Source organism: Rhineura floridana, chromosome 8 (assembly GCF_030035675.1).
Source record: "Rhineura floridana isolate rRhiFlo1 chromosome 8, rRhiFlo1.hap2, whole genome shotgun sequence".
Classification (NCBI taxonomy): Eukaryota; Metazoa; Chordata; class Lepidosauria; order Squamata; family Rhineuridae; genus Rhineura; species Rhineura floridana.
This window is the reverse complement of record NC_084487.1, coordinates 22,972,378-22,999,095: the sequence shown is the minus strand read 5'-3', so window position 1 is coordinate 22,999,095 and position 26,718 is coordinate 22,972,378. Positions and strand designations below refer to the sequence as shown.

Here is a 26,718-nt window from a genome sequence, read left to right as displayed (position 1 = left end):
GTTCACAGGAGAGCAACGAGGATGATCAGGTGACTGGAAACAAAGCCCCATGAGGAAAGACTGAAAGAACTTGGCATGTTTAGCCTTGAGAAGAGAAGACTGAGGGGAGATATGATAGCACTCTTCAAGTACTTGAAAGGTTGCCACACAGAGGGTCAGGATCTCTTCTTGATCATCCCAGAGTGCAGGATATGGACATGGGCTCAAGTTATAGGAAGCCAGATTTCAGCTGAACATCAGGAAAAACTTCTTAACTGTTAGAGCGGAACGACAATGGAACCAGTGATCTAGGGATGTGGTGGGCTCTCCAACACTGGAGGCATTCAAGAGGCAGTTGGACAGCCCAGGACCTCCCAGGCAAGACATGAACCCCAGATACAGGTGGCACAGGCTTCAGTGAACCAGCCCACCCCACCTACCTCGCACGCTGCTGTGTCAGCATGCTAGCGCAGTGTGTGCACGTGCCTGCCATCACCCAAGATGGAGGTGGAAGCATCCCTAAGGGGTTGACACCACCGCCACCTTGGGTGATGGTAGGCATGTGCGCACAGTGCGTTAGTGTGATGACACAGTAGGTAGGTGGAGCTGGTGGGTGTGACGTCCTTCCCCAGCACCATCTGTGAAGCTCTCACTTGTGGCTACCAGCATACAGGAACGTCAGGTTTTCTTCTTACCCTTTACAGCTCTAGCACAGATTTCAACAAATCCCCCTGCTAGGCCTTACTACCCCACATTATGTATCTCTTATAACCTTTAGACTGTGTCTTAGTCCCTGCCAGGCTATCTCGATACCTTGTGTCTATGGGTATAGGTAATTTCCAACCCCCCCTGCAGCCTCTTGCACTGAAGCGTACAGCCTGGGTTTCTCTGTGGGACTGGATACACTTTCCTCCGATCTGCCGCTGCCACCATTTGATACAAACTGTTCAGCCTTGGTTACTTTACTATTCCCCCTGGTATGTGTTTCCCAGCTGAAGGAATCAGGCTTATGTTTAACCAAGAAATATTTATTTAGTATAAGAAATAACAAGATTACTTTTAGAATGTTTCACAAGCGTATGGTTTCATCTATATTCTGTTATGTACTTGACTTCTTACTAATTGCTTCTGAACTCCGACTCACTGTCAACAACACCCAACACCAAACACCATCCACCTCCTCAATTCACCTCCCAATTCACCTCTCAAACACCATCTAAACACCACCCAGATTCAACTGTCATTCTTCCTTTATACTCCCAGCCATTCAAACGCTCAGCCAATCATCCAGCATTCTACTGCTCATGTACTCCCCCCTCCTCTTTTACTCCACTTACCATATGTCTTCTATATAACCAGCACTTACCATATTTACAATATAAGCAGGAACATCACAGTGGGCCTATTTAAGCCCACGCTGCCTGCATCAGGAAGAGGTGTTGGGGAGTATGACACCACTGGCCCAGGATAGGTTGGTGCCCAAGGGCCCAGTCATGCCTGTTGCTGGCCCTGACTCTCATGGCCAGGGACAGTGGGAGTTGTAGTCTGAAAACATTGGGAGGGGCTGTTAAATGTTATTCATTACTGCTTTAAATAATAGATCCAGCTGGCTGTTGCAGTTCTTCCCTGCTCAAATTGTATTTTGGTAAATAAACAGCTAATATAAAAAATGTCAGAAGTTTCCAGTACTTTAATCACAAGGAAACTGTAAAAATCTCTCTTTTGAACTCCCTGCCACTCCAGCAAGTGGGAAGTGTGAAACAATGGTTTAGCATCTCTAAGAAATGCTTTGGGAGGAGATCTGCTCAATAGGCTCAAGGATAAATCACAGCAGGAGAGAATTGTTCACAGGTGGGGCAGTTTTACATGCCATCAGCCTAACTGGAAAAGGAAAGGCTGAGAATATAGGAATCAGCACTAATTTTCAACTCAGGGCCAAAGTAGATATTTGCTTAGAATGTGGCATACAGCTACATATTTTTTGCTTAGTTACATGCATGTGTGCGTGAATTTTATTGGGAAGGCAGCACATGGAGAGTGGAGGATTGGCTCTCTACTGCCTCACCACAAATGGAATTGAGGTGTCCAAACACCACTGAACACCACCCACTGCAAGAAACCTTGTGGTGGTGGGGAATCCCCATTGACATCAATAGGGACTTTTTTTCTAAAGCTCATAGAGATGCATGAGGAAGCGATCTCCATTCCAATCAGTGGCAGAGTGAAGAGATAAGCCTCCATTCTCTGCACACTGCCTTTCTATTAAGACTCCTCTCCCTTGCCTATAACTAATTAATTAAGGAAAAACAAATTATGTAGCTACATGCTAAGTATTAAATAAAAATCTAGTTTGGCCCATATGCCTAGTTCTTAGAAACAGTAAATGGGGTGGTAAACCTGTGTCTGAACTAGGGATGGGGGAGAAATTTGATTCAGTTTGCATTTAAAGCCAAATCTATCACATCCACACTTTCCAAAACAATGTGGGAACTGAAACATAGCCATCCTTTGAAATTTGCACTTACCCAAATTTTGCAAAGCAGTTCTCAAATAATGTTTACAAAAATGCATATATTAGGGGAAATTATGCATAAAATGTTATTAAAAATAACATTCACAAATGCATTATATTAGGAAAAATTGCTTGCAAAATGTGTACATTAGTCAAAGCTGCAAACAAATGTGTTTATTCCGAGAAATTTTCACTAAAATGGTGAAGAATTTTCAGGAGGTTTAAATAAAATGCAAATTGCTGCAGAAATGTGGAAAACTGAATTTAAGATCGGAAAAAAGAAATGGGGAGAACTGTAATTGACAGATCTTTCCATCTCTAGTCTGGACTGGTCTGTATTTGGCAAGGGCTGTAGCTTAGTGGTAAGGTTTCAGCTTTGCATGCAATATGTCCCAAGTTTAATCCCCAGCAACCTCCAGGTAGGGCTGGAAGAGACTCTCATTTAAAATCCTGGAGAGTCGCTGCCCATAAATATAGCCGATATTGAACTTGATGGACCAATGGTCCAACTCAGTATAAGGCAGCTTCCCTTGTTCCTATGTAACTACTTCAGATTGCAGTTAAGGGTTTACATGTCTGAATGCTTCTCCACATAAAAATAGTATGTCCCTATAGGAAGTGGCTATGTTAAGAAAAGGGTTCTAGCCTATCCGCTAGAAATTGGTGGGGGTGTTCCATAAGGGTATAGTTCACCATGTGAGTGCCGCCTGCAGTCTGAAGTGCTACATGAATAAGTTTATGTGTCTGTACCATAGGTTGTGTGCAGTAGTGCACAAATATAGCACATGCAGCACATATGGAATATACAATATGATTATAATTATTTACCACATGCCCAGTTCTTGTTGTTGCCAGAAAAGCAATAAGAAGCAACAAAATGGATTTTTTTAAAACATGGTGATCAATAGTCAATACCAAATAGTGCAACAGACAATAAAACAAAGAGTTGGTCCAGATATCAGTGTCTAATCTTATATATAGAACATTACAGGAAACAATGAGAAATATCCTCCACAACATTCTGAGACTGAAATAGGTATTGTTGAAACGCCAATCCAAAACCACAGAAACTACATGCTGGAACTAAAGTCATGTTTTCAAACTGGATACTTACCAGGTTCTGACAAGTAAAATTTTCATCACCATGACTTAATTTTATCATTAAATGCCTTAGAGCTGATTTCACATTTACACAAATGAAAATAACGAATTTATATATTTAGAGTATTTATAAAACGCTTGATCAAAAGACATTCTCCAAATGGTGTATGGACAGAATGATAAACAAACATGGCTAAAATACATATACCAATTAAAAACAAATATACATAAAATCACCATAATTAAAATAAAAGATAAGGTCAGTAAGACTTTAAACAAATATAAGTAACTAAAGCATGTGTTTGGATAAGCTTGCTGGTATTGTTTATAAGATACGATAAAACATCTTGCCTGAAACATTATTCACTCACCTTATTAATGAAGATGAAAGCAGAAGCATTTAACTAAAACACTTCAACATCAGAGACTCTGATTGTAAAGAGTCTGTAAAGATTTGATTGGCAGGTACCAAGGACAGGGCCTTCCTGGGAGGACACCACAGTTGTGAAGTTCTCTTCCCAGGAAGGTCTCCCAAGCTTTTACTGTTTCTGTTTCTTGAAATCTTTGGTCCACCAGGCATTTTGTGACTGATTGCTACTACTTTCTGCTTTGGTTTTAATGCTGTTGGCCTGTGTTTTGTATTATGTTTTATTTAGTTAAGTTTTAATCTGTATTTTATTAGCACCCACTCTTTAGTACTCCCAGCCCATTAGGCATGAATCTTCACTTGGCACCTGCTAAAAGGTTTTTTGTTTCAGCAAGCCTACCTAGACATATTATTTTAGCATGCAATTTTAACATGCGATTTTTAGTAAGTATAATTATTTTAAAATCAGTGGTTTCATTTTACATTTTAAATGTAACTTGTTTTTAATGTTTGCTTTTATTGGCATTGTTAATTAATGTTTTAGGTTGTCTTTTGTAAACAAAAAATTTAAGATGTCTTTTGTCTGAGTAATCAGTATATACATTTTGTTAAATAAAAAGAAGAAATAAATATATATTTGCAGATTTCCCCCTTGTAATCTGCATGGGAAATATGTATCATTGTAAGCAAGGTATGTATGTATGTATAAATAAATAAATAACCAACCTTTATCATGTTTCATGAAAATCTTTGCTTTGTTAATCCCCTTAGCTCCTTTGGCAGGAAGGGCGGGATATAAATGTAAACAATAATACTAGTAACTGGCATGCATCTCTCTGTTTACTTTAAAAAAAAATACAAGTTGAGCAGGGAAAATCTGCAACAGACGCTCAGCCAGATTATTTAAAACAGGGCTTGGTAACCTGTGGCTCTCCCCTGTCTGTTGTTGGACTAGAACTCTCATTATTCCCAATTATTTACTATGCTGCCTGGGGTTAATGGGAGCTGGAGTACAACATCTGGAGAATCACAAGAAACCCACTCCTCATTTAAACCATCACTGATCCCCAAAGCAAGCATATATTCAAACTATTTCCTTCCTGTCCCATTCCCTCACCCACATAAACTTTAGCCTCTAAACAGCCAGGATAATGTGTCCGATAGCAGCCACTAATAGAGGTGAGTGAATCTGTCAGTTTTGGTTTCTTTCAGTTTTTACTTTTCCATTCTTACATTTCCATTCTCTCCACATTAGTTTATGGTTTAAAAAAAAAATCACAAAAATTCACCAGCATTTTAGTGTGAATTTCTCCTAATTGTATACTTATTTTGTACGCAATTTTACCTAATATACACATGTTAATAAAACATACTTCCCCTAATATTTAAAGCTTCCCTAAAGGAAGCCACAGACCTGAACTTACAAGATCTGAACAGGGTGGTTCATGACGGATGCTCTTGGAGGTCGCTGATTCATAGGGTTGCCATAAGTCGTAGTCGACTTGAAGGCACATAACAACAACAATATAATGCATTTTTGTATAGTATTTTAACTACTATATGCATTTGTGCACACTTACTATAATAATTTTTATTCACACTACTCAGTTGGGCCACTGCATTGCCGGACCACTGCAAATTTGAGGGATGGCTATGTTTTGGTTCCCATATTTTTTGGAAAGTGCAAATTAGGTAGGTTTTCACCTTTTAATGCAAACTGAATTGGATTTCCCCCCCATCGCTAGCCACTGAAGGCTATTAAATAAGCAGTGGAGCTAGACAAAAGCCTGGAAGTCAGAATCTTAATAAGTCTGATCTGACCTGTTGGAACACACACACAGGCCACATTCAAACCATTCATTTATTCTACTATCATTCCACTTTAAACAGTAATTGCTTCCCCCAAAGAATCCTGGGAAGTTTGTAAATACTGAGAGTTGTTAGGAGACCCCCTATTCCCCTCACAAAACTACAATTGTTAGAGTAGTTTAACAGTCAGTCCCTCTTTCCAGAAAATTCTGATGATTATAGCTCAATGCTATAAGGGTCTCCCAACAGCTCTCAGCACCCTCCATGAACTATACTTCCCAGGATTCTTTGGGGGAAGCAATGACTGTTTAAAGTGGAATAACAGTGGGATTAACATATGGTGTGAATCTGGTTTGCACAGGGATTGGGAGAACAGTAAATTTCAGTTGCATTTGACAGTTCATATGACTGTATGTAAGAGGCCGATGATGTAACCTGGCAAGGGATATGTGTGATGGGAATTGTGACCTCTTTCCTCATCTGCTCTATGACACTGAAGGGCAAAAGCAGGTGTTTGGTGCTGGTCCCTCCTCTCCTCCTGCAGCACAACTCAAAGTGACGCAGCAGGAGTTGGAGAGAGACAGAATAGAAACGAAGCCTTCTAACTGCTGACCAAGAAGGGAAGCGAGAATCAGTCAGAACATTATGGTAAGAGGGGATATGGGAAACGCACAGATTGAGAGGAAATGATAATCTCTCTCTCTACCACTTGCCCTGCTCTGAAGTCCTGGTTATCAAGAGGCTAAGTTCAAGGTCCTTGTATTAATTTAAGAAAGCCCTGAACAACTTAGGCCCAGGGCATCTTAGGGACTGCATGAACCCTTATATCTCAGCTCAATCACTAAGATCATCTGCAGGTGCAGCATTGGTCGTTCCTCGAGTTGGTGAGGCTCATTTAACATCGACACAAAATTGAGCCTTCAGTGTCATCGGCCCAGTTCTCTGGAATGTTCTGCCAACAGAGATTCAGCACCTTCCATTTTAACTTTTAAGCACCTGCTGAAAACCTTTCTGTTCTGTCAGGCTTATGCAGGCACTTAAGAAGATGCTTTTTTCACAACAGTTGACCTTTGTTTTTACTGCATTTTTAATGTTTTTATTCTTTGTTTTTTTAAAAAAAAACATGTTGTAAACTGCTTTGATGTTTTTAACAAAATAGCAATATACAAATATTTTTATAAATAAAGACATTTTAGACAGGGCAGTTTCTTTGATGGCCCTTGGCTACATTTTAACTTTTCTGGCATTAAGCAAACTGGAAGAAGGGACCGAGAGTGCATTCCTATGCATCCTTACAGGGGAGTAAGTCCCACTCAAATCCAAAGGCATTACTTCTGACTAAACATGTCTAGGATTGCGCTCTGAGTAGCTACATTTTCACCATAAAGGAAACTGAAACACTAAATCCTGGAGAACTTGCCCAGTTATTGATATATTGAGATTAATCACACTTCCTCACCCATTCAGTGGGTAGCAACATTTAAAAATTAGATCATATATTGCATATTAACTCCATTTTACAGATGGGGTGAGAGGAAGTGGCTTGCTGAGTCACAGTTCATGGCTGCTGGGGGATTGCATTCTTTGGACGCCCTGGTCAAAGGTTCATATCTTACCTATTGAACCAACCACTGAAGCTTCATCTAATTTATTTGGCAAAGCCAAAAGTTGAACTAGGGCATGCCTACACTATACATTTAAACCAGTCTCATACCAGGTTTTAATGGTCATAGCTTGCAACCAAAGAACGTAAACTGGGAATTATAATTCTCTGAAAGGGCACAGCAGAATTATCAAGGCCCTTAGAAATTAAAAATGCCTTTCCTAAGGTCTTTTGGGGGAAGACATGTTAATTAAATTGGTTTCAAACCAGTTTGAAATTGTAGTGCAGAAGTGCTCTTAGTGGTTTTGTGAACAATGGCCTCGAGAGCTTAGATAAAGTACTATAGGAAAGGGCTATAGCACGGTGGTAGAGCACACACTTGGTATGCAAAAGGTTCCAGTTTCAGTCCTTGGTAACTCCAGGTACAGCTAGAAAGACCTCTCTCTGAAGCCCTGGAGAGGGCCTGCAAGTCAGTACAGTATAGACAGTACTGGTCTACATGGATCAATAGACTGACTTGGTACAAGACTGCTTTTTACATTGCTATATAGCTATGTTATTTTGTTTATGATTATTGCTCTTGGTAAGGCTAATTTTTAATCCATTCCAAATATATACAAATTTAGATTATGCAAGGGGGGAGTGTTACATGACATCTGAGCAATGCTTAATTTTAAAAAATGTTGCTGGCTGGGGTCTATTTTTTCTGAGTGATGAGCAAAAGGCACTTTACACATGCTCATCTTATAATAATTTTCTTCTTTATTGTTGTCCGGAACTTAAGTCCTGAATCTGTAACAGTATAGGGCTGAATTCCTGTTCTGTATTTCTGACAAAATGCTGGTCTTTCCTCAAATCACTGATTCTGCTCCACAGAGCTAACAAATGCAGATCAAATATATGCATTTTTTAGTCATGAGGAAATTAGCAGTCATATTTTTAATTGATACAAATTTGGAAAGGGCCATAACTCAGTGGAAGAGTTCAAAAGGTTGAAGGCTCAACCCCTGGCATTGCCAGGTAGGGCTGGGAAAAGACCCATCTGCCTGTCAGTGTAGATAATACTGACCTCAATGTACTAATGGTTCAATTCAATATAAGGCAGCGTCCTATGTTCTGACATCACAGAAAGCATAACAATTATACCTCCCCACTGTGACATTTTCTAGTCACATAGCATAGCCAATAATCATATACATCCTTAGTCTTACTATGCTTCAACCTGTGGTCAGGTGAGAGAAGCTTTTGACAGCCAAAACGGCATATCTAAACCTATCTTGGGAAAGGAAATCGGTTTAGCATTTCTAAAATAATTCACTTAGGAAGGGTAAAGCCAAGGGCATTTTGCTTCTGTCCAGGACATCCACATTGATTCTCACCCTTGACTTGGAAGCAGAAGCACATGCTCCCTGTGAGCAGCCAGTTTGCCACACACACATACAAATGCCTCATTATCCATCATTTGAGAACCCAAGAGAGCTGTGTTTGGTCTTTTACAAACAACGCGTATCTCCCTTCATCACAAGCCTATATAGGCCAGCCTTTCCCAACCTTTCAGACCCCAGATGTTGCTGGACTACAATTCCCATCATCCCTGATCATTGGCCATGCTGGCTGGGGCTGATGGGAGTTGTAGTCCAATAACATCTGGGAAACCAAAGGTTGAGAAAGGCTGCATAGGAGCTTGATGGTCACCCTCTCATCCATTTATGACATCAGACAACTGACAGCTTGTAGCTTCTGTCATCATAAGCACTTAACTGAAAGGTTGCCCAGGGAAGAGGTGGATCTTGTGAGTTACAAACACACAGGCCCCATCTGCATTATACTTTTAAAGCAGTATCATATCACTTTAAACAGTCATAGCTTCCCCCAAAGAATCCTGGGAACTATAGTTTGGTAAGGGTGCTGAGAGTTGTTAGGAGATTGGTATTTCCCTCATAGAGCTATAGTTATCTGGGAAGAGGGATTGATTGTTAATCCACTCTAGAAATTGTAGCTCTAGAAGGGGAATAGGGGCTTTTCACAGTTCTCAGCACCCTTCACAAACTACAGTTCCCACGATTCTTTATGGCGAATGGGAACCATGACTGTGAAAGTGGCATAGTAGTGCTTTAAATGCATGGTGCAAATGGGGACACACAAACACATGCATGTTCTATATCTATCCCAAGATATTGTTTTACCCTTCACATATCCAGTTGGTCACTGTGTCTTGCATGAGTATATTTCCTTGAAAGTCCTAAAACAACGGACGCCCACTCCATAACAACTCAGAGCTGGGCTTTCAGTGGTGCTGCCCATTTTGTGGAATAGCATCTCTGTTGAGAAATGACTATTTGTAGTTTCCAAAAACAACTGAAGATATATGTTTTGTTTAGTTTAGTTTTGTTTCAACAGGGTTCTCCAGGAGGATGAAAATAATTTAGGTCTCTACCTTTATTTGTATTTTAAAATTTATTTTTAGTTGTTTTGTTGTATGGTTGTAAATTGTTTTGAAATTAAAATGAAAAGCAATTCATTAAAATATACATGTATATATATATCTGGCCAACTCATTGGCCCTCCACACTGAGTGACTATTGTTGTTATAAGCAGATTTACCAAAGACAACATGTTTCCTTTAAAAAAAGGCACATGTGAAAGTTTGACCTGTGACTATAGCATTTCCATAATTTATAATGTAAAGGTAACTTTATTGCAGTACTTGTTACAACAGAGTGTTCTTTTTTAGTCTACCCTCAAATATATCCAGCAACGGGACCAGCAATGTTGTTGTCACTAAAATACTGGCAACCCTAAGCTACGGTCCCATAATCATCTGCATGCTTGAGAACTAGGAAGTAACAACCCAATTATTTTCAGCGAAGTAAACATGTTTACTCAGAAGTATGCCCCACTGAGTTTTATCAGGCTTACTCCCAAACAGGGCCTATTTTAGAACCTGGCCCCTGTAGATTTCCCTTTAACAGCAATTTGGTGTCCAGCAGTTAGCAAGTGACCATGTTTAGGTCTAGACCTTGATAACCTTCACCTGCTAATTTCTGATTTCTCAATCCTTTCTTAAAGACATAAGAAATGCGCAGGTTGATGTATTTTTTCCTGGCCCGTTGGCAGTTCTACAAGTACAGCCATAATCAGGGTTGAGGTGCACATTTATCATTGTGGGTGCTTCCAGACTGTCACTATTTTAGGGTGGGATTCAATCACTACCGGCAAAACAAGGTTGCACAATGATAGTTGAGTGAAAGTGCAGTGCAACGAACCTGCTTTCCCAAAAGACCAGCCTTTTTGCAATAACGAAATTGCCAGGAAAATGCACTGGAAAGTGTGGGAATAACATTTGCTTTGACACAACAGCATCTAGCCTCCCTGCAAACAAATCAGGATGAATGTTCATTAACAGGTCATCTGGAAGCTGCCTTGGAGAATAGCACATTATTCTTTGAGGCAATTATTTATTAAATAGCTCTTTCTCTTTTCCTTTCAAGAGTACTGTCATGGGGGTGACTCTAGAACAGCTCATTTAGGACAGCAGAAGAGTAGCAAAGATAATTAAGGTGGCTTAAAATTAAATACAAGATTAGGGTGGCCTAATAATTATACAGAAGAGGGAATTTCAGCAGGTATAGACTTGACCTGCAAGCTACACCTGCTGAAATCCTTATTCTGCACAACTATCAAAGGTGCAAGAGCCTTGTCTCCATTTTCACTCCACCACCCTAAAGATAATTTTTAGGGGAGCAAGGGTTTTCAATGCTGTTTCTGTCCTTGGCTAGATCATTACATGAACTGGCAGTGGTCTTGCTTCAGGCTAGGAAACTGTGTCTCTCTCATCTAGTTTTCTAGTTTGTGCTTGCTGGGTTTGAAGTTTTGCAGGAGAGAGGCAGAGAAACATTTCTGAAGTATAAACCACTTGAAAGCTTTTAACATTTTAACTCCAAACCTGGCTGTGGATCTGTTAATGTTTGTTAGCTAATTTGCTCCGATTTGTGAATCTATGCTATTTTTGGGGATCCAAAAATATTTCTGAAGGGGCATTGGCTGCCATTCCTGCCCACCACAAAAGAGTTAAGAAATCAGAAGGCGCTGCACCCTTCTTAAGTTACACTCAGTGAAGTAATACCATCAAGCTGTGCCAGCTCCCAGTTAGGAATAAAAATAAACCAACTTGGCACACGGTATCCTTTTTGAGATCTATCACAATTCATATGGGATCAAGGATGCTCTTTATACAACTCTATACAGTTTTGTACATGGATGCACCCAAAGGATGCACAGCCCATCTTGCATTTGAAGCAAACTCTGCCCTTGTTCTATATTGCCTACCTGCATACTGCTTAGCTGGCATTTGTTCAATGAGAATGGATACAGATTTTGTTCTACAGTATATTATTGAAATAATAGGCGTTATAGTGCAGATTCAAATACTAAAAATATGCAGATTTGCAATATAACAAATGCAGAAACTTATTTTTTATCTGCCAATATATTGTATATATGTATATATATATACCAATCAATTACAAATTAGTTAAATAGCAACAACTGTACACATAGTAAAAAATAGCAATTATAGGTCATTCACATATAAAACAGCTACAGCAGCCTTCCTCAAGCTGGTGCCCTCCATATTTTTGAAGTACAACTCTCATCAGTCCCAGCTACTATAGCCATGCTGCCTTGGACTAATGTAGTCCAAAACATTCAGAGGGCACCAGGTTGGGGAAGGCTCAGCTTGTGGATATGCAGCCATTAGCAGTTCATGAGTAGTTTTCAAACTGTTTTCTTAGAAGCAAGTCAGGGCTTCCTTAGCAAGAAGCTCAGTAATGGTGAACAAGCTTTCCTGAAAGACAGTTTGACCTCCACAACTAATCAATCTCCATTTGCAATGTTGAGTCACAGGGGAATAGTTGTGATTGACAGAAAGGGAGAGGAGTTCAGTTGGGATCTTCTGGGTAAGTTGGCAAGAGTTTGTGACTCCCAATGGTTTTTTATTTCTCTTCTAAATTAGGCTGATGAAATGAAGAAAGTTGGGAGGGGGAGGGGGAGGGGGAGGGGGAGGGTGGAACCAGGACTAGAATTTTGTGTGAAAAGACTGTGAGCTCGGTTCTGGTACTGAAAACAAATTCTTGGAAGTACTCCATTCCTGACTGCTAAGTGTAGGACTACCCCCACCCTTGAATGTAACTCAGTGGTAGATCATCTGCTTTGCATGCAGAAGGTCCCGAGTTCAATCCCTGGCGTCTCCAGGCAGGACTGGGAGAGAATCCTCTCTGAAACCCTAGAGAGCCACTGCCAATCAGTGTAGACAATACTGAGCTAAATGTTTGACTCAGTGTAAAGCAACTTCCTAGGGAACCACTATTTGTTATCTAGTCAAGTTGTTTATAAGGCAGCCAGGTGAAAAAGAGGACAGGGCACCTGCCCCTTTAATAGGTGTATAGCTGAGGGAATTTCAAAGGCTAGGAAGGCTGGTATGACAAACAACATCTGCTGAAATTCCCTCTGCTACACAACTGTTAAAAGTGCAGGACCCTGTCCTCTTTCTCACATGATCACCAGAGATAGTGTTCTAACAACCAAACTCTAAGTAGATTCCTCAGGTCTGTTATCTACCTACCCATAATCATTCTAGGATATGCTCTGATAAAGAGTGGCAGGCTTGTCAGGCCAGATGTGAGTGCTGAGCTGGTCCTATTGTTAGGCAGAGTCCGGCATCTGCCTCAGGTAGTAGATGTTAGGGAGTGATAGAGGAAGCAGTGGCAACAGGATGGAGGGCAGAGCTGTGTCTGCCTGTTGCCAGTGTTGAAGTAAGATTCAGCTGCCAGTTTGGTTGGCTTCTGTACATGGAATGGGGTGAAGGGCCCCCCAGTACTGTCTTGTCCCTCATCTCAGGCAGCTAAAGGCCTGAGCCAGACCTGATTAACTTTAGATTGTGTCCCAGAATCCTCTGTGATATTCTTCAGCAAGAGGAAAGAGTTCTCTGTAGGTAGAAAGCCATACTCTCTCCGTTTTTGTAATGTGGCATTGAAAAATACCATCCAAATCAACATTTCCAATATCTTGATAGTAATACCCCAAGTTTTTTTTTTTTTTTAGGAAGAACGGGGAACGGACAGACATAATGTATGCTCTTGTACTTCTGACCTTTTCTGTGCTGTTGTTCTTACTCCACAGCGTGAGTGCATCTCTGTTCATGTTGGGCAAGCTGGAGTTCAGATTGGTAATGCGTGCTGGGAGCTTTTCTGCTTAGAACATGGCATCCACCCCGATGGTACTTTCCAGAATCAACCCAACAGAGTTAACGATGATGACTCGTTTACCACATTCTTCAGTGAAACACGCACAGGAAAACACGTGCCACGGGCTGTCATGGTGGACCTAGAACCCACTGTAGTAGGTCAGTGGAATAATGAGCAAGGGCCAATACAAAGAAGACTACTTAATGTATACCCGTGCTGGGGACTGGTATAGAAATGACCTGATGCAAAGGCAAACAGGGTTGCTGTTCTTTTAACAGTTGGACAGCAGAAGAAATCATGATGCCATGTGAGAGCGGGGGGGGGAGTTATATTTGCTAGAATTCCTCCTCCACTTCTCCAGCAAAACATTCCTGTATTGAGACTCTTGGACATCCAAGGTTAAGAGTCCCTTGTGCCTCATTAGTCATAATATCAGTATTTTAATGAACAAAAGCCAATGGTGCATTTGGAACATTACTTTGCATAATTGCCACAGGGAGCTTATCTTGCTTGTTGCTGAGTGTATAACACACTGGAGCACCTAGATCTGTTTTCAAGAGTTTGTGAGTTTTCTCATAAATGTTGAAAGCTGTATGACCTTGTTTCTGGCAGTATATCCCTCTTAGCTTTTTTTGTAGGAGAACATTTCTTCCCAACTGTTCTAAGAAACTGATAGAAAGGGTAGGAAGGCACTGGCCTCTGTTGGAAATAGGATGCTGGATTATGTCAAGGAGAATATTTTGCTTGTTCTAACAAGGCATGTGTTGGGTGCCTGTGAGACTTCTGCATATAGTAGACAGTTGCAAGGTGTGGTAAAAGCCATGGGTTACTAGTAAAATGATGACAGAGGCATGTCCAGGTATGGCAGCATCCCTTCATACAAAACATGGAACAGCTCTGTCACTGAAACCGCATAGGAGAATCAATGTATGAGATGAGATGTCCTTATCTCCAGAAGTGCTGCTCATGCAATTTGTCTGCCTCAAAAGTATGTGTGTGAAATTATATAAATGGGCTCTTGCAAAGATCAGGCATCCCTATGGACACACCCTGGCCTCATACACTGTGCTGCTGTTTCGATCATTATTCTATGTGATCCCTGATTGGCTAGATCATACATGATGGGGTTGCTCCAAGTGGGGAATTTGTAAAGGTATTAATGGGACACAGTGTAAAATTTCCTATTTGCCTGTGGGTTCCAGGAGTGGAGTACTCCCTGACACATGTAGGTTCATAAACAGCTTTATTTTTATTAGGAATAATGCAACTGTCTCGCAACAAGGGAGAGCAACTCATACAGTGTTCTATTTGCTCCCACATGCACACACACAGAAAGAACAAACAAGAGCTACACCCAGTGGGACAAAACTGCCCCAAACTAGTATCGCAAGGAAAACCATATTGTTCTACTATAGGCTCCTTAAACATACATTTTCATTCAGTATACCACACACTTTAGCACAGCATGTGTATATGTGTATAATGTATTGAAAGAAAGAAGCATAATTAGTTCAGAGGTTTCTCTTGGTATAGCAATGGCTCTCTTGGACTATGCCACCAACATTAATCCCACTATTCCCTGGCCTACAGGATAGACTAGCAGGGAACAGCTCAGGCATTGGCACAGCCAGGGGTGTAGTCATCCAGGGTCTCAGGGGTCTTAGACCCTTTATTTTTTTGGGAGCAGGGTCCCAGCAGGGTTCCTATGTCTACGAGCCAATTGGCATGAAAGGAGAATGTGTTAGCCACTGAGAAGAGTCTTCTAGCATGCTTCCTTGTCCTTTCCTGCTGATTCGAGCCAATCAGAGTGAAAAGAAGTGTCAGCCAGTAAGAAGCCACTCTTCTCAGTAGTTAACATACTCCCCTTTCATGCTGATTGGCTCCTAGGGAGGGACGTCTGTTGTGAGAGAAAGCAGTAACAGATAGAGAAGCAGAAAGCAGTATTCTATTCAAACTTGGCCAGTTTATTCTATATTAGGCTGTATAATCTTAGAAGGGGTGTGGCCATGAGGGGGTGTAGCTGTGACTATCAGGAAGGGACCCTGCACTTCTGAATTTGCCACTACACTACTGGGCACAACCCCTGTTTGGGTTGTATCAGGCATGACTATGCCTGTGTGGAGAAAAGCTAGATATATATCTGCTGGTTTATGAAAAAGATTTGTAACCCCTGTTGATGTCAGAGTGTCCCTGTTAGGGTTTGAGGCCTTGTGGTCCTGCTATGTTTTAAGCTAGGAGAGGCTGGCTGGGAATCCAAAGTCTGTGAGTTCAAATCCCCGCTTGTGTCTCCTGGGTGTCAAGGGCCAGCTAAAGTTCACCCTCACAGTGAGTGGCTCAGGGGTTACGTGCCCTGCCACTTGTGCAGCCGTGGGCAAGCTGCATAGTCCCAAGGAGCCCAGTTGCCCCCCAGCTGGCAGTTGCGGACAAGGAAGGGGCTGGCTTGTGCCGCTGTGGCAAACTGAGCAGGCCCCAGCCAGCTGGGGAGGACTAGCCTCAGAGGGAGGCAATGGTAAACCCCCTCTGAATACTGCTTACCATGAGAACCCTATTCATAGGGTCGCCATAAATCGGGATCAAATGGAAGGCGGTCCATTTTTCAGCTGCAGCTGCTCAGTGACAGGTTTTGGTGGGGTCTGGATCAGGTAAATTAATTTTTATTGGTCTAGTTAACTGCCCATTCTTCCCTGACAAAAACCTCTAGCCTATCAGGGTTTGTTGTTCCCCAGACCAATCAAAATGAATCTACCTGATCCAGACTTTGTCTATACATACTGTATTAAAAGCCATTCTCTCTCTCTCTCTCTCTCTCAACCTATCACCAAGCAGCTACTGCTAAACAGGCCTGCAACATAGGCCTCGAACCCTGACAGTTACACTGTGACATCAACATAGGCCACAAATATTTTTCAAAGCACGAAAAATAAACAGACGTGTACCCAGTATTTCTCCACAGAACCCTGTGTTTAGAATCAGCCTAAGTTGAGATAAAGCCAGAATAATTTCATACATAAAGGAAATGTGCTTTAGCACAAAGAGATGGCATCAGATATAAGGTCTTCAGTTGTGCACATCAGTATGAGTGAAGCATATCCATAACAATTTTTATCAAGGTATGTTTACTTTTGTTAACAGATGAAGTGCGGGCGGGCACTTACCGCCAGCTTTTCCATCCAGAGCAGCTGATTGCTGGCAAGGAAGATGCAGCTAACAACTATGCCCGTGGTCACTACACCATTGGCAAGGAGAGCATTGACATGGTATTAGATCGTATTCGCAAGCTGGTAAGTACAAGGTTGCCAGTTAAAAGTGATACAGTTTGGGAGCACAATGAGGCAGAAATCTGGAGTGCTAGAAATTTTCATTCCATTATCACATTAGGTCCATAGTGGACTGTGGTTGGATGTTTAATTATTTAGAGCCCAGGGATTTTCAAAAATTGCTTCCTTTTCCACATGACTTTTGCTAGCTAAGAAACCTCTTCATGTCTGCCACATACCTCTTGTGCTGTACGGAATTCTGGAACATGTTCTAGGGAACACATGAAGGTATTGCCCAATCCCGTTGGTCCTATAGCAGAGTTAAAACGAGCAATTTGCATACATCTGTGTACCTGTAAAAAGTGCTAGAGCTAGTATAGCATAGTGGGGAGGACAGTCTGGCTGGGAGTCGAGAGTCTGCGAGTTCAAATCCCTGCTTGTGTCTACTGGATGTCAAGGGCCAGCCAAAGATCACCCCCACAGTGAGTGGTGCAGGGGTTATGTGCCCTGCCACCTGTGCAGCCATGGGCAAGCTGCATAGTCCCAAGGAGCCCAGTTGCCCCCAGTTGGCAGTTGCAGACAAGGAAGGGTCTGGCTTGTGCAGCTGTGGCAAGCAGAGCAGGCCCTAGCCAGCTGGGGAGGACTAGTCTGAGAAGGAGGCAATGGTAAACTCCCTCTGAATACCGTTTACCATTAAAACCCTATTCATAGGGTAGCCATAATTTGGGATCGACTTGAAGGCAGTCCAAAAAGTGTTTTTGTTTTGGTGATTAGTGGGAGCTGTGAACAGGGGTGAAAGTGTTCACAGAACTTCCTTTCTCCCAGGCACTTGCTCAGAGGAATTACTTTGCTTTGAATTTCAATTGGCTTTGTCCTTCATTTGAACTGACTTTGTGATGTCATCTATACGGAATGTTTTGAAACCATCATGCTGGCTATGTGGTCCCTGGTTAACTGCATCAGATGGTGAAGAAAAAGCTGAAGGTGGCAAAGAAGTCTAAAAGAAAACTTAGCATTGGGCAGCATCTGAGTACGGCTGTAAATGTAATCAGAAGACATGAAAAATATTATTTCTGTTTCCTTGCATTAATTAAAGGAGAACCCTGCAGGATAAGATTATTAGTAGTCTAGTTTTCTTCCAGAAAAGTTTGTCCACCATGACTTACCTTCCCATTACATCTGTGTCACATTCACTTTGTACATTTAAAGCACATAGGTTCCCCCAAAGAATCCTGGGAACTGTAGTTTACCCCTCACAGAGCTACAATTTCCAGCACCTTAGCAAATTACAGTTTGCAGGAATCTTGGGGAGAAGCTATGTGCTTTCTATGTGCACATTTAAACACTCTTCTGTTTGCTGCAACAGACTAACATGGAAATTCTTCATTCAGGATTCCCTGATAAGGTTCTGAGGAATCCTCATTTTTCCTAGAACACAATTTAAAAACCACTATTCAGACTATTCAGGCCCCCAAAATGCAAACTCAAGGAGAAATACCCTAGAAATTTGAGTCTTGTTTAAATTTGAAGCATTAGGCTCTTCAACAGAAAGAACTATGTTATAATTAAACTTGGATGAGGAACACAATATGAGCAGCATAAATTCTTCAGTAGAAAAAGAAGAAGACAAAACGATAGATGGATTGATTCCTTAAATGAAGCCACAGACAACTTATAAGATCTGAACAGGGTGGTTCATGACAGATGCTATTGGAGGTTGCTGATTCACAGGGTTGCCATAAGTCATAATCAACTTGAAGACACATAACAACAACAAAACAGGTTTAACTGTGGCTTCCTTTCAGTAATCCCAGAAATAACAGGGCTGGTCAACACAAACGGATCACATGGTAAAATATTATGGACTGAATGGCTTCAGAATGTAGACAGGAAATCATACATTTGAACAGATCACCATGAAAAAACAAACCACATTCCATACACATAGAAAATTAGCATGTTGGGATGGAAAGCTATGAGTGAACAATTCCTCTTGACCTACAGTATTGTACATTTAGTAATTTATATCTGTCTGTCTGCCTATCTGGGGGAGCATTTGTCAGTCATGAGAATTCCCATCTGTTCTCCACACATCATAGCTTTAAAGAACATTCAAAGCATACGATGTCCCCCAAAGAATTTTAGTATAAAACGTTCCCCCAAAGTTTTTAGTGTACGCCAAAAGCATAAAAGTGTTAGCAAATGGCTTATTTCCAAGGCGAGGGTATTCCACATGGTAGATGCCACTGCACTAAAGCTCCTGCTCTGGGTAGTCACAAGATGGTTTTGGCATGCAGATGGCTGGCTAATAGCACCCAAGGAGAAGACATAATTGTCCCTGCTGTAGAATAAGTGGGAACATTTCATTTCTCCTGCACTCCATCACTGGTTCACTCCATAATTATGATTAATTATGGCTCTCTTTTCAGACTGATGCCTGTTGTGGGCTACAGGGATTCCTGATTTTCCACAGCTTTGGCGGAGGCACAGGCTCTGGCTTTACCTCCCTGCTGATGGAGCGCCTGTCAGTGGACTATGGCAAGAAGTCCAAACTGGAGTTTGCCATCTATCCGGCACCCCAGGTTTCAACTGCAGTGGTGGAGCCCTACAATTCTATCCTGACCACCCACACCACCTTGGAGCATTCCGACTGCGCCTTCATGGTGGACAACGAGGCCATCTATGACATCTGCCGTCGTAATTTGGACATCGAGCGCCCCACTTACACCAACCTGAACCGCCTCATCAGCCAGATTGTCTCCTCCATCACCGCTTCCCTGCGTTTCGATGGGGCCCTCAATGTGGACTTGACCGAGTTCCAGACCAACCTGGTGCCATACCCTCGCATCCACTTCCCGCTGGTGACCTACGCACCCATCATCTCTTCCGAGAGGGCCTACCACGAGCAGCTCTCTGTGGCTGAAATCACCAGCTCCTGCTTTGAGCCCAACAATCAGATGGTGAAATGTGACCCCCGCCATGGGAAGTACATGGCCTGCTGCATGCTCTACCGTGGTGATGTGGTGCCCAAAGATGTCAACGTAGCGATCGCTGCTATCAAGACCAAGAGAACAATCCAGTTTGTTGACTGGTGTCCAACTGGCTTCAAGGTGAGAAGGGCAAGTGTGTGCTCCCTTTTATAGGACTAAAGCCTTAATGCACACAATGCAACAGAAGTTCATGATAACTAAGGTTTGCATAGACCACAGCCATATCAAAGCCACTGTCATGTGAGTAGGCCCCATGTGTCATGGGGCTGCACTTAAATGATGCAACCCAGTGTAGTGCTGATTCTGTTGGAAAGCTCTGCATGATCAGCCTCACACACTAGGGCTGTCCAAAGACTTTTGGATGACTGAGGCAAGGGACAATATTGTGCCTCCTCCTATTCCATGTACAAAAGCTGACTAAACTGGCAATTGGATCTTACTTCTTCACTGGCAACAGAGCAGCAGGCTAGTTTAGGAGGTGTGGGGCAGGCTAGGTGGCACATACAGCTCTGCCCACCGACACCTTGCCACTATAACTCGCCCTTCAGTATCTACCAGTTGAGGCAGCTGCTTCAGACTGGTTAATGGTAGAGTCGGCCCTGCCACTCACATAACTTTATCATTTAGACACAACTGCCTGGGGCTGATTGGAGTTGTAGTTCAGTTACAGGTTAGCCACTGCTAAAGCACCTAATTGTAATTAACGGGACAGGACAGATGACAAAAGGTCACATTTTGTTGCTTTTACATAGAATTTAGTTTTGTCTAGGCCTAGGGGTAGAAAGATCTATCCATTTTGGTTCTCTCATTTTTCTAACTTAACATTCGGTTTTCCACATTTCTGCAGCAATTTGCAATTAAAAAAAATCTTCAGCATTTTAGCGTAGATTTACTCCTAACACATTTTTGTATGCAGATTTGACTAATGTACACATTTTTGCAAGCAATTTCTCATAACATAATGCATTTTAATGTTATTTCCACCAATATATTCATTTTTATGCACATTTCCCCCTAGCATATGCATTTTTGAAAACATCGTTTGCAAGGAGAACTGCTCTGCAGAATTTGTATACATGCACATTTTGAAGGATGGCCGTTTCGGCTTTCATATTGTTGTAGAAAGTGTGGATTTGATAAATTTGGCTTTAAATGTGAATCTAATCTAATCCCCCCCCATCCCTAGTTGGGTCTGAATTTTTCGAGATTATGCCTTTATTTATTTATTTTCGCAAGGTATTAGGAACATACTACAAACTTCTAGAAATACACTTGGAGCAGATTTGTGTGTTTGTTTGTTTATTAAATTTATATCCTGCCTTTCTTCTCAAAAGGAGTCCAAGAAGTGATAAAACAATGGAAACATCTTAAAAATATATTTAAAACAACTCCAATACAGATGCAGACCATTTTATGGGTTTTAACTCAGATGAAAGTCTAGAAGATGCCAACTGTAAGCTTTGTAAAAAGTCTTTTGAAGCTAATGGGATATTTTGAACTATCAATATTTTAGAAATCAAAATATTTCTGAAATGAAACAAGAACGTTATTGCTCTGTCAGTAAGCAGTAAGATGAACTTCATTTTATTATCAGTGCAAGCACACTGAAAGTCCATTCCCTCAGTTTCCCAAAACTTATGCATGCCAGGAAATGGTTAGGAGATGTGTATCTTTGTATGATGTTAAATATTTGATACATGTTCAGTGTCCAGCTGCTGAATTAACCGAAACAAATATTCACGGGATGTAATAATAGGTCCACTATGTTCTGTGCTGATTGGGCTGCATCTGGAGTACTGTCTGTGTCCAGTTGTGGGCGCCACCTTTTAATTGGAGCAAACCGGAGTGACCAGAATGGTGAAGAGGTCTGGAAACCAAGTCCTATCAGGAATGATGGGAACAGCTGAGTATGTTTAGCATGGAGAAGACTGGGAGACACAATAGCAGTCTTCAAATATTTGGATTTGCTCTCTTGCTCCAGAAGGTGGGACTAGAACCAATGGATGGAAATGGCAGGGCAACTGATCTCAGAAAAACATGAGACTGATTGGACAGTGGAACAGATTGCTTTATAAGGTGGCAGGGCTTCCTTTGTTGGAGATATTTAATTAGAGGTTGAATGACTATCTGTCAGGGATGCTGTAGTTCAGGAGTGGCTAATCTGTGAGCCCCTCCAGATGTTGTTGTATCACAACTCCTATTATCCTAACTATTAGCCATGCTGGCTGGGGCTGATGGGAGTTATAGTTCAGCAGCATTTGAAGGGCCTCACAGGTTAGTCATCTCTGCTGTAGTTGCATCCTGCCTTGATGACCCTGGACTTGATGACCTTTAAGGTCCCGTCCAACTCTATGATTCCATGACTGTGTTTGCAGGTAGTAGAACTAAATAGGCCACCGCCTGCAAGCCTCAAGTGACAATGTACAAAAGCCATGGATCTTTCAACTGCTTCACAGTAGGAGAATGCACACCAGGGAAATGGGAAAAACATTATAGTTTGCAGAGAGTGGTAATCTGAAGCAGAATCACAATCCATAAAATGTACAACAGAGCAGTTTTTATATCAAATATATACAATAAAGGCTATTTCTATTTTTTCAAAGTAATTGATCACTGATAACCATTATTCTTAAATTCAGAAAATAATGTTTAAAGCTTTTTACAGCTAGACTGTTCCATTGTTATTGTAATGTCCCACCCTTCTTATAAACATTCAACTTTCAATCTTTTTTTTACAACTTAACAGTATTAAGTGAAGTATAGGTATCCAAATGGCATGGAAGCCCCTATGCTTTTCCTTTGTAGCCTTGTTTCAATGTAACTAAACCCGTTTGTCCAACGGCCATAGTACACTTGACACCATTTATGCAACTAGCAATTGCATGAATGGCAGGTGCAGACTACTGATCTGGATTGGGGCTCTGGTTGCAGGAGTGGGCTGGGGCTGGAACTTAGTTCCCTGTTGCACCTCAATTTGCAGTGAAAGGTAGCTTCTCTTGGTGCAAACAGGAGCTTTCCTTCCAATGTAAACTGTAGGCACAGGCAGCCTAATCCAGATTGGGGCCAAAGTGGAGACAAAGGGTTAAAGACCTCCCTACTGAGATCGTGTCCCCCCCTTCATACCTGCTATTTATTTTACTACACATTTAATGCAATTGCTAATTGCGTGAACCATGTCATGCCTAGTTTGGTCCTAAGAATCTTATCATCTGAATAATTACCTTCAAATCATTTGGATAAAAGAAATGTGTATAGAAGAGATAAAAAATAATCTGCATGTTAAGTGATTTCTAAAGTTTAGACAGCATCTAAAGTTTTATACAACATTTCTATCATTTAGACATACTGGAGCAAAAGGTATCTGTTCCCCCCACTTCTGCAGTGTGTCTGTACCAGGGATGTTGTCCTGTTGGGTCTTGGGAGGTCTTAGACCCCTTACTTTTTTGGAGCAGGGTCCCTATGTCTCCAGCATCCTGTGACCCAATCAGCATGAAAGGGGAGTGTGTTAGCCACTGAGAAGAGTCTTCTAACATGCTTCCTTGTCCTTCCTGCTTATTGGAGCCAATCTGAGTAAAAGGAGGCGAGTCAGTCACTGAGAAGACTTTTCTCAGTAAGTTACATTCTTATTGGCTCCTAGGGTTGCCTGTTGTCGTGGGAGAAGGCATTAACAAGGATCTCATTCTCAACCCAGTAGCAAAAAAAGGGTGTGTGTGAGAGGGCGTGGTTGTGATTATCATGAAGTGATCCTGCACTTCTGCATTTGTCACTACACTACTGGTCTGTACTGTACCATGGAAGAAATGTAGGGGCAGGAAAAATGTGGATGTGTTGTCTGTTACACCTTGATTACTTATTCTGGCTCCGCATGTGTTGACAGTGTAAGAGGTTTATTAACAGGCTGCTCTCAGGCAAGGAGAGCTAGACTTTGGCCTGCCACATGTTACTGGACTCTCATCAGCCCTGACCTTGGCTACACTGGCTAGGGCTGATGGGAGTTGGGTCTAACAACATCTAGAGGGCCACAGGTTCCCCACATCGGGTCTAAATACAGGCCTGCAGCAGGGTTTCTCCTAGGTATTGGGAAAGAGAGAGGGGGAAGTTTGGGCTGTGCTTAAGGGGAGGGTGCAGTTAATTTGCTACACCTGAAGCAACACTGTTGGGGGCCTGCCAGTGACTCAGCAATGCATTCTAGCAACTGCAGGTGTTTCCATACCTAAGTTTATTCTGGGTTTGTTCCTCCTCATAAAATACAATTTTTTGTGGCATTCACATGACCTCATGCTCATCAAAATGTCATCCCACATCCCCCACCCCTGAATCTGGGTGGAAAATGCAGTAAGTAATCAAACAAAACCAAGCAATGGAAATTCCAGATTCAATGCAGAGGGGGGCTATATGGGATGGCATTTTGACAAGGGCAACATTGTGCAGATTCTGTGAAAAACATTTAGGCAGATCCACACCATATATTTAAAGCACATGACTTCCCCAAAAGAATCCTGGGAACTGTGGTTTTCCCCTTACAAAGCTACAAATTCCCAGCACCCTTAAACTACAATTCTCATGATTCTCTTTAAATGTGCACTGGATGTCCTTCAGATGTTTTGATGTGGGCACCCATGACCAGCATTGAACCCACAATAATCCCTTATTTTTGGAAACACCCTGAAAGGCATCTGGGCCAGCATTATCTGATGCTGCCTCTGGTAAAGGTAAGGCTGGCCAGAAAGTGTGGCGAGGAGGTTGGGGGGAAAAAAGGGAGACAGTTCTGCTCCTTTGCTGGAGATTGGATGCCATGACAACTGTGGCAGAACAACTGTTGCTACAGCTGTGTACACACCATACATTCAAAGCACATTTCCAGCACATATTCCCCCCCACAAGAATCCTGGGAACTGTAGTTTATCCCTCATAGACCTACAGTTCCCAGCTCCCTTACCATACTACCATTCACAGGATTCTTGGGGGTGGGGATGTGCTTTAAATGCATGGTGCGTATGCAGCCAAAACAGTGCAACAGGATTGGAGATAGGGTGGCCAGATGCAAAAAGAGAGAGCCAGGCTCCTGCACCTTTAATAGTTGTTGAGAGAGGATTTCAAGCTACACCTCCTGAAATTCCCTCTTCTGCACAATTGGAATCTGTCCTCCTCTTTGCCTGGCCATCCTAAGTGGTATGCCAGGGTAAGAAGGGAAAGCAGTGGTGGTCAGTGTGGTTTTTTTTTATTGCCCTCTGGCAGGGGTCCTACTGAAGTGGGGACCACTGTGCCATGGGAAATTGGGTGAGAGATGATCACTTCCCACTCCAGTGGTGGCTGGTGCCCATTCGGACTTGAAGGGCAGAAAGCAGGGAGACGAACAGTTGGTGGAGCCAGAAACAGTGACAGGCAGAGCCATATTCCTCCCAAATCAGTTCTGCAAGAGCAACTCTGAGGCTACTCTGGGAACTGTAGCTCTGTGAGGGACTAAGGGTCTCCTAGCAACTCTCAGCAACCTTAACAAACTACAGTCCCCAGGATTCTTTTGGGGGAAGCTGTTACTGTTTAAAGTCTAATGATACTACTTTTAATGCAGAGCTTGGAAAAGTTACTTTTTTTGAACTAGAACTCCCATCAGCCCAATCCAGTGGCCATGCTGGCTGGGGCTGATGGGAGTTGTAGTTCAAAAAAGTAACTTTCCCAAGCTCTGTTAATTTATAGTGCAGATGTGGCCTTAGAAGGGAGCTGGCAGGCAGAGCCATCCCCTGGACCAGCTTTAAATAAGAACACAGGGAGGTGGTGCCTGGTTGAGGGCAGATTGAGGTGGGTGCTCCATTTGCCCTAATGGACTGCCCTCCACTGCCCCACCCTCATTGTGTAGGGGTTTGAGTGGGAGCATGTGCAAGCCTCAGATGGGGAAGGGCCACAGTTCAATGGCAGAACATCTGCTTTGTATGCAGAAGGTCCCAGATTCAATTTCCAGCATCTCCAGGCAGGGCTGGGAGAGACTCCCTGTCTGAAACCCTGAAGAGACGCTGGTAGTCAATGTAGACAATACTGACCTATTTAGACCAGTGGTCTGACTCAGTCTATGGCAGTTTCCTGTTTCTATCGGCAGTGAAGGACTCATATGTACAGTCCTCATCAACAATTTTTGGGGGGTACGTGTGCGATAGGGCTAATTTTAAATACAATGTTCTTTGGCATACCTCAGGTATGATGAAATCTGTTTGTAGGTGGCCATGTTTTGCTTCCAAAACTATTGGCACGGAGACACTTGAGTTTGCTGCTAGAAGGAATGATGACAATGGGCAAAGTATCTGTCAGTGATACCAGCTGATGAATTCCCCTTCCCATTCTTAAATTCTCTTTGCTTAGTTGTCTTTTCTTTTCTCGTCTTCATTTTCAGGTTGGCATCAATTACCAGCCTCCCACCATAGTTCCTGGGGGTGACCTTGCTCAAGTGCAGCGTGCTGTTTGCATGCTCAGTAACACAACAGCCATTGCCGAGGCCTGGGCAAGACTGGACCACAAGTTTGATCTGATGTATGCCAAGCGAGCTTTTGTGCACTGGTATGTCGGTGAAGGCATGGAGGAAGGAGAGTTTGCTGAGGCCCGGGAAGATTTAGCTGCGCTGGAGAAAGACTATGAGGAAGTTGGAACAGACTCCGTTGAAGAAGAAAATGATGGGGAAGAATATTAACAATACTGGTCCTGGCAGCTCTTCATTTTATGGGGGATACAGTTCATCAAACTCATTGCTGCACAGCTTCTGATCAATACACAGAATGGAAGATGCACAACAGAAGTTTGGTGGATTGCACCCTGTGCCTACTCCTGCAGCATATGTAAAAAATAGACCATCAATCTGAGAAGCAA

General features: G+C 42.3%; 1 protein-coding gene across 1 annotated transcript; it reads left to right on the top strand.

The window, feature by feature from the left end:
• Positions 1–6,317: 6,317 nt before the first annotated feature.
• LOC133390272 (tubulin alpha-8 chain) lies at positions 6,318–26,718 on the top strand. The gene is made up of 5 exons (XM_061638547.1): positions 6,318–6,416; positions 13,552–13,774; positions 16,749–16,897; positions 19,303–19,983; positions 26,249–26,718. The coding sequence occupies exons 1-5, from the start codon at positions 6,414–6,416 to the stop codon at positions 26,540–26,542; spliced, it is 1,350 nt and encodes a 449-aa protein (XP_061494531.1). The 5' UTR covers positions 6,318–6,413; the 3' UTR covers positions 26,543–26,718.

Excerpts from the sequence above, each read along its gene's own strand:
- LOC133390272 (XM_061638547.1), top strand. Across the intron at positions 13,775-16,748 it reads CCTAGAACCCACTGTAGTAG|ATGAAGTGCGGGCGGGCACT; the intron begins GTCAGTGGAATA and ends TTTTGTTAACAG. Across the intron at positions 19,984-26,248 it reads GGTGTCCAACTGGCTTCAAG|GTTGGCATCAATTACCAGCC; the intron begins GTGAGAAGGGCA and ends CTTCATTTTCAG.